This window comes from Salmo trutta, chromosome 2, assembly GCF_901001165.1.
Source record: "Salmo trutta chromosome 2, fSalTru1.1, whole genome shotgun sequence".
Classification (NCBI taxonomy): domain Eukaryota; kingdom Metazoa; phylum Chordata; class Actinopteri; order Salmoniformes; family Salmonidae; genus Salmo; species Salmo trutta.
The window spans coordinates 44871908-44880075 of record NC_042958.1 but is presented as its reverse complement, the minus strand read 5'-3'; the positions used below and the strand labels follow the sequence as shown (position 1 = coordinate 44880075).

General features: G+C 45.0%; 1 protein-coding gene across 3 annotated transcripts in view; it reads right to left on the bottom strand.

The window, feature by feature from the left end:
- Nucleotides 1-7269, bottom strand: part of ly6pge (lymphocyte antigen 6 family member pge) — a 13518-nt gene extending 6249 nt beyond the window's left edge. For 2 of the 3 annotated variants that reach the window (XM_029690334.1, XM_029690350.1), the window contains exon 1: nucleotides 6888-7269. In XM_029690334.1, the coding sequence (XP_029546194.1) occupies nucleotides 6888-6948 (61 nt within the window). In that variant the 5' untranslated portion in view covers nucleotides 6949-7269. The remainder of the gene's footprint in view (nucleotides 1-6887) is intronic. The other variant, XM_029690342.1, reaches the window with a different exon arrangement.
- Between the last annotated feature and the right edge of the window lie 899 nt (nucleotides 7270-8168).

The following is an 8168-nucleotide window of genomic DNA, read 5'->3' as shown; positions in this document are numbered from 1 at the left end:
ACTGCAACTCGTTTTGACTGCTGGGACGTTAACTAAGCAGCATGCAGGTACAGTCAACAGCCAGGGATGACTAAACCAGGTCAGAGTGAGGCATCTAACAGTGATCTGAAGACAACAACACAAACGTGTTGTTCACTGGACCACCCCTGTTGCAGACAGTACAGTAGAGACTGGACCACCCCTGTTACAGACAGTACAGTAGAGACTGGACCACCCCTGTTGCAGACAGTACAGTAGAGACTGGACCACCCCTGTTACAGACAGTACAGTAGAGACTGGACCACCCTTGTTACAGACAGTACAGTAGAGACTGGACCACCCCTGTTACAGACAGTACAGTAGAGACTCGAACCCCTGTTACAGACAGTAAAGACTGGACTATTCCTGTTACAGACAGTACAGTAGAGACTGGACCACCCCTGTTACAGACAGTACAGTAGAGACTGGACCACCCCTGTTTCAGACAGTACAGTAGAGACTGGACCCCCTCTGTTACAGACAGTAAAGTACAGACTGGATCACTCCCTGTTACAGACAGTACAGTAGAGACTGGACCACCCCTGTTACAGACAGTACAGTAGAGACTGGACCACCCCTGTTACAGACAGTAAACACTGGACCATTCCTGTTACAGACAGTACAGATTGGACCACCCTGTTACAGACAGTACAGACTGGACCACCCTTGTTACAGACAGTACAGACTGGACCACCCCTGTTATAGACAGTACAGACTAGACCACCCCTGTTACAGACAGTAGAGACTGGATCACTCCTGTACAGTAAAGACTGGACCATTCCTGTTACAGACAGTGCAGTAGAGACTGGACCACCCCTGTTACAGACAGTACAGTAGAGACTGGACCACCCCTGTTACAGACAGTAAACACTGGACCATTCCTGTTACAGACAGTACAGATTGGACCACCCTGTTACAGACAGTACAGACTGGACCACCCCTGTTATAGACAGTACAGACTAGACCACCCCTGTTACAGACAGTAGAGACTGGATCACTCCTGTACAGTAGAGACTGGTCCATTCCTGTTACAGACAGTAGAGTAGAGACTGGACCATTCCTGTCACAGACAGTAAAAACTGGACCATTCCTATTACAGACAGTAAAGACTGGACCGCCCCTGTTACAGACAGTGCAGACTGTACCACCCCTGTTTCAGACAGTACAGACTGGATCACCCCTGTTACAGACAGTAAAGACTGGAACATTCCTGTTACAGACAGTAAAGACTGAAATACCCCTGTTTCAGACAGTACAGACTGGATCACCCCTGTTACAGACAGTAAAGACTGGAACATTCCTGTTACAGACAGTAAAGACTGGACCACCCCTGTTACAGACAGTACAGACTGTACCACCCCTGTTACAGACAGTAGAGACTGGACCACCCCTGTTACAGACAGTAAAGACTGGATCATTCCTGTTACAGACAGTACAGACTGTACCACCCCTGTTACAGACAGTAGAGACCATACCACCCCTGTTACAGACAGCACAGACTGGACCACCCCTGTTACAGACTGTAAAGACTGGACCATTCCTGTTACAGACAGTACAGACTGGACCACCCCTGTTAGACAGTACAAACACGATCACACCTATTACAGACAGTACAGTAGAGACTGGATCACCTCTGTTACAGACAGTAAAGACTGGACCATCCCTGTTACAGACAGAACAGTACAGACTGGATCACCCCTGTTACAGACAGTACAGACTGTAACACCCCTGTTACAGACAGTACAGTAAAGACTGGACCACCCCTGTTACAGACAGTACAGTAAAGACTGGGCCACCCCTGTTAGACAGTACAAACATGATCACACCTATTACAGACAGTACAGTACAGATTGGACCACCCCTGTTACAGACAGTACAGTAAAGACTGGACCACCCCTCTTACAGACAGTAAAGACTGAACCACTCCTGTTACAGAGAGTACAGTAAAGACTGGATCATTCCTGTTACAGCCTGTACAGTAGAGACTGGACCACCCTTGTTACAGACAGTAAAGACTGGTTCAACCCTGTTGCAGACAGTACAGTAGACTGGATCACTCCTGCTACAGACAGCACAGTAGAGACTGGACCACCCCTGTTACAGACAGTAAAGACTGTACCACTCCTGTTTCAGACAGTACAGTACAGACTGGACCACCCCTGTTACAGACATTACAGTAAAGACTGGACCACCCCTGTTACAGACAGTACAGTAAAGACTGGACCACCGCTGTTACAGACAGCACAGTAAAGACTGGACCACCCCTGTTACAGACAGTAAAGACTGGACCACCCCTATTACAGACAGTACAGTAAAGACTGGACTACCCCTGTTACAGACAGTACATACTGGAGCACCCCTGTTACAGACAGTACAGCACAGACTGGACCACCCCTGTTACAGACAGTACAGTACAGATTGGATCACCCCTGTTACAGACAGTAAAGACTGGAACACCCCTGTTACAGACAGTACAGTACAGATTGGACCACCCCTGTTACAGACAGTACAGACTGAACCACCCCTGTTATAGACAGTACAGATTGGACCACCCCTGTTACAGACAGAACAGACTGGACCACCCCTGTTACAGACAGTACAGTACAGACTGGAGCGCCCCTGTTACAGACAGTACAATACAGACTGGACCACCCCTGTTACAGACAGTAAAGACTGAACCACCTCTGTTACAGACTGAACCACCCCTGTTATATACAGTACAGACTGGACCACCCCTGTTACAGACAGTACAGACTGGACCACCCTGTTACAGACTGTACAGACTGGACCACCCCTGTTACAGACTACAGTAAAGACATAACACCATGTCAGCTGTCCAACCAGCAGAGGAGTAAACACCCTGTTTAAATTGATGATACATGTTGTGACGTGTTCATTCTGACAGTCTGGCGTTACATGTTACTGTCAGAAAGGTGATATCATTGTTGTATTTCTGTTTTTTCAGAGATTTTCTTCAAAGTAAACGTCAGACTTAACTCTGTTTCCTTTCGTTCTTTTAAACAAAACAACACCAGACGTCAAGAATGTAACTAGCTAGCCAATGTAGCTTACCAGGTCAGTGAGGCCTTTCGTATCACACACCACCCAGGCACGTGTGGCCTCAGTGCCTTGTTTCTCGGAGTGGACTACAGGAGTTCCACCTATAGTTACCGAACCCCAGACCAGTAGTCAGCCTGGCAGCGTCACGTCTGCTCCCGCTCCTCTGGACCCCTACAAATCAGCCAGGCCAGACAATCTGGACCCTCTCTTTCTAAAATGATCTGCCGAAATTGTTGCAACCCCTATTACTAGCCTGTTCAACCTCTCTTTCGTGTCATCTGAGATTCCCAAAGATTGGAAAGCAGCTGCGGTCATCCCCCTCTTCAAAGGGGGGGACACTCTTGACCCAAACTACTACAGACCTATATCTATCCTACCCTGCCTCTCTAAAGTCTTCGATAGCCAAGTCAACAAACAGATTACCGACCATTTCGAATCCCACAGCACCTTCTCCACTATGCAATCTGGTTTCAGAGCTGGTCTTGGGTGCACCTCAGCCACGCTCAAGGTCCTAAACGATATCTTAACCGCCATAGATAAGAAACAATACTGTGCAGCCATATTCATTGACCTGGCCAAGGCTTTCAACTCTGTCAATCACCACATCCTCATCGGCAGACTCAACAGCCTTGGTTTCTCAAATGATTGCCTCGCCTGGTTCACCAACTACTTCTTTGATAGAGTTCAGTGTGTCAAATCGGAGGGCCTGTTGTCCGGGCCTCTAGCCGTCTCTATGGGGGTGCCACAGGGTTCAATTCTTGGGCCGACTTTTTCTCTGTATACATCAATGATGTCACTCTTACTGCTAGTGAGTCTCTGATCCACCTCTATGCAGACGACACCATTCTGTATACTTCTGGCCCTTCTTTGGACACTGTGTTAACTACCCTCCAGACGAGCTTCAATGCCATACAACTCTCCTTCCGTGGCCTCCAACTGCTCTTAAATACAAGTAAAACTAAATGCATGCTCTTCAACCGATCGCTGCCTGCACCTGCCCCCATCCAGCATCACTACTCTGGACGGTTCTGACTTAGAATATGTGGACAACTACAAATACCTAGGTGTCTGGTTAGACTGTAAACTCTCCTTCCAGACTCACATCAAACATCTCCAATCCAAAGTTAAATCTAGAATTGGCTTCCTATTTCGCAACAAAGCATCTTTCACTCATGCTGCCAAACATACCCTCGTAAAACTGACCATCCTACCGATCCTCGACTTCGGCAATGTCATTTACAAAATAGCCTCAAACACTCTACTCAACAAATTGGATGCAGTCTATCACAGTGCCATCCGTTTTGTCACCAAAGCCCCATATACTACCCACCACTGCGATCTGTACGCTCTCGTTGGCTGGCCCTCGATTCATACTCATCGCCAATCCCACTGGCTCCAGGTCATCTACAAGACCCTGCTAGGTACAATTCCCCCTTATCTCAGCTCGCTGGTCACCATAGCAGCACCCACCTGTAGCACGCTCTCCAGCAGTTATATCTCTCTGGTCACCCCCAAAGCCAATTCCTCCTTCGGCCGCCTCTCCTTCCAGTTCTCTGCTGCCAATGACTGGAACGAACTACAAAAATCTCTAAAACTGGAAACACTTATCTCCCTCACTAGCTTTAAGCACCAGCTGTCAGAGCAGCTCACAGATTACTGCACCTGTACATAGCCCATCTATAATTTAGCCCGAACAACTCCCTCTTCCCTTACTGTATTGATTGATTTATTTTTGCTCCTTTCCACCCCATTATTTCTATTTCTACTTTGCACTTTCTTCCACTGCAAATCTACCATTCCAGTGTTTTACTTCGCCACCATGGCCTTTTTTGCCTTTACCTCCCTTATCTCACCTCATTTGCTCACATTGTATATAGACTTATTTTTCTACTATATTATTGACTGTATGTTTGTTTAACTCCATGTGTAACTCTGTGTTGTTGTATGTGTCAAACTGCTTGCTTTATCTTGTCCAGGTCGCAATTGTAAATGAGAACTTGTTCTCAACTTGCCTACCTGGTTAAATAAAGGTGAAAGAAAATAAATTTAAAAAATAAATAAAGTTGGCTTGATGTCCTTTGGGTGGTGGACCATTCTTGATACACACGGGAAAATGTTGTGCATGAAAAACCCAGCAGCGTTGCAGTTCTTATCTCACTCAAACTGGTGTGACTGGCACCTACCACCATACTCCGTTCAAAGGCACTTACATCTTTTGCGTTATCCATTCACCCTCTGAATGACAAACATACACAATCCATGTCTCAATTGTCTCAAGGCTTAAAAATCCTTCTTTATCCTGTCTCCTTCCCATCATCTACACTGATTGAAGTGGATTTAACAGGTGACATCAATAGGGGATCATAGCTTTCAACTGGATTCACCTGGTCAGTCTATGTCATGGAAAGAGCAGGTGTTCCTAATGTTTTGTACACTCAGTCTCTGTTTCTTACCTTGTATACATAACAGCCATTGAACAGAACAAAGATTCAACCTAAAACAATGGTACAGTGTTTGTCATGGTCATGGAAAACTGCATGCTTTCAGAGGATTAAAGAAACTAAAACCTACACATACACATTCGAATACCAATTAATCCATTACCTCAATCCCAATTAATCCATTAACGAGGTGCTAGAAGAGTATGAAGATGAATTAAAAGAGTTTGATTGAAAAGGACAACAGTGGTGGAATAGATCAAGCTGGAAAGGAGTAAAAGGCAAGAGAACAAGTCAGAAGCAAGAGTTTCTGGAAGTTGGAAGAGGTTATGCAAGAGAGAGGGCCAGGAGCGAGAGGGGGAGATACAGTCTGGAAGAAGAAGAAGAAGAGGAAGAAGAAAAGAGAAGAAACAGAAGACAGAAGAGAAAGCAAGGGAACAATAAGATTCAGAAAAGAGGAAGAGGAAGCAAGGGAACAATAAGATTCAGAAAAGAGGAAGAGGAAGCAAGGGCACAATAAGATTCAGAAAAGAGGAAGAGGAAGCAAGGAAACAATAAGATTCAGAAAAGAGGAAGAGGAAGCAAGGGAACAATAAGATTCAGAAAAGAGGAAGAGGAAGCAAGGGAACAATAAGATTCAGAAAAGAGGAAGAGGAAGCAAGGGAAAACAATAAGGTTGAGAAAGGAGATAGAGGAAACAAGTGAACAATACGGTTGAGAAAGGAGGAAGAGGAAGCAAGGGAACAATAAGGTTGAGAAAGGAGATAGAGGAAACAAGTGAACAATACGGTTGAGAAAGGAGGAAGAGGAAGCAAGGGCACAATAAGATTCAGAAAAGAGGAAGAGGAGGCAAGGAAACAATAAGATTCAGAAAAGAGGAAGAGGAAGCAAGGGAACAATAAGGTTGAGAAAGGAGATAGAGGAAACAAGTGAACAATACGGTTGAGAAAGGAGGAAGAGGAAGCAAGGGCACAATAAGATTCAGAAAAGAGGAAGATGAAGCAAGGGACAATAAGATTCAGAAAAGAGGAAGATGAAGCAAGGGACAATAAGATTCAGAAAAGAGGAAGAGGAAGCAAGGGAACAATAAGATTCAGAAAAGAGGAAGATGAAGCAAGGGACAATAAGATTCAGAAAAGAGGAAGAGGAAGCAAGGGAACAATAAGGTTGAGAAAGAGGAAGAGTGAAATGTCATAAATAATAAGGATGGATTAAGAATGAAAAAGAAAAGCTAGATGGATAGATAGAAGATAAAAAAGCAAAAGAAGAGGGGAAAGAGGAGACAAGAGAGGTATAGAGATCAAGATTGAATACATTATCCCAAAATGTCCAGTATTGAAGCCAGAACCAGAGAACCAAGATAGTCCTTACCGTAGTTAATGAGAAAGAGTAGGGAGACGAGGAGTAGAATACCGCTCTGGAAAACTCTCATGTTGTTGGTGATGATGGTGGTCCTTTCTTCGTGGTCTCCTTCCCTGGAGCGTTGTGATCACACAATGAAAACCAGGTTGTTTGCTTCGTGGTCCTTCCCTGGAACAATGAGATTGCACAATGAAAATGCGTAGGTTTTTTTTACTTGCTGGTTGTTCCCTGGAGCGTTGTGATCACACAATGAAAACCAGGTTGTTTGCTTCGTGGTCCTTCCTTGGAACGATGAGATTGCACAATGAAAATACGTTGTTTTTTTAACTTGCTGGTTGTTCCCTGGAGCGATGTGATCACACAATGAAAAGCAGGTTGTTTGCTGCTAAACCCCTCTGATCTTAATCCTGTCTTCTTCTGCTAGCAAGGAGCTAATACCTCATCCTGCCTGCACGGACCAGGAGATTAACGGTTACTGGTTAGAGGTTAGCTTCTCCACTGGAGGCCTATGGCTCTGGTAGCAGCTAGGTTAGCTTCTCCACTAGAGGCCTATGGCTCTGGTAGCGTCTAGGTTAGCTTCTCCACTAGAGGCCTATGGCTCTGGTAGCAGCTAGGTTAGCTTCTCCACTGGAGGCCTATGGCTCTGGTAGCGTCTAGGTTAGCTTCTCCACTAGAGGCCTATGGCTCTGGTAGCGTCTAGGTTAGCTTCTCCACTAGAGGCCTATGGCTCTGGTAGCGGCTAGGTTGACTTCTCCACTGGAGGCCTATGGCTCGGGTAACGAGCCATAGAATCTGCCTCATGTCCCGCACTCTTACAAAAAAAGGGTTCCAAAGGGGTTATTTGGCTGTCCTCATGGGAGAACCCTTTTTGGTTCCAAGTAACACCCTTTTGGGTTCCATGTAGAACCCTTTTGGGTTCCACGTAGAAGCCTCTTGTGGAAAGGGTTCTACATGGAACCCAAAATGGTTCTACTTGGAACCAAAAGGGTTCTACCTGGAACCTAAACGTGTTCTCTTATGGGGACAGCCAAAGAATCATTTTTAGGTTCTAGATAACACCTTTTTTTCTAAGAGTGAATTTCTCAGAATTATCTACTGCAGGTAGATTTTTCTGGATTGTTTTCAATATCTGTATTTTTGCATGTACATTGATTGATTAATTAATCTTATGCTATATAAAGATAAATAACATACATTTTTCTACACCAATCAAATCATTTAGTTTCCGTTACTGGTTGCTGCAGTTTAAATGGTTTAGGTAGTCTCCTTTATCAATTTCCATTATCCTGA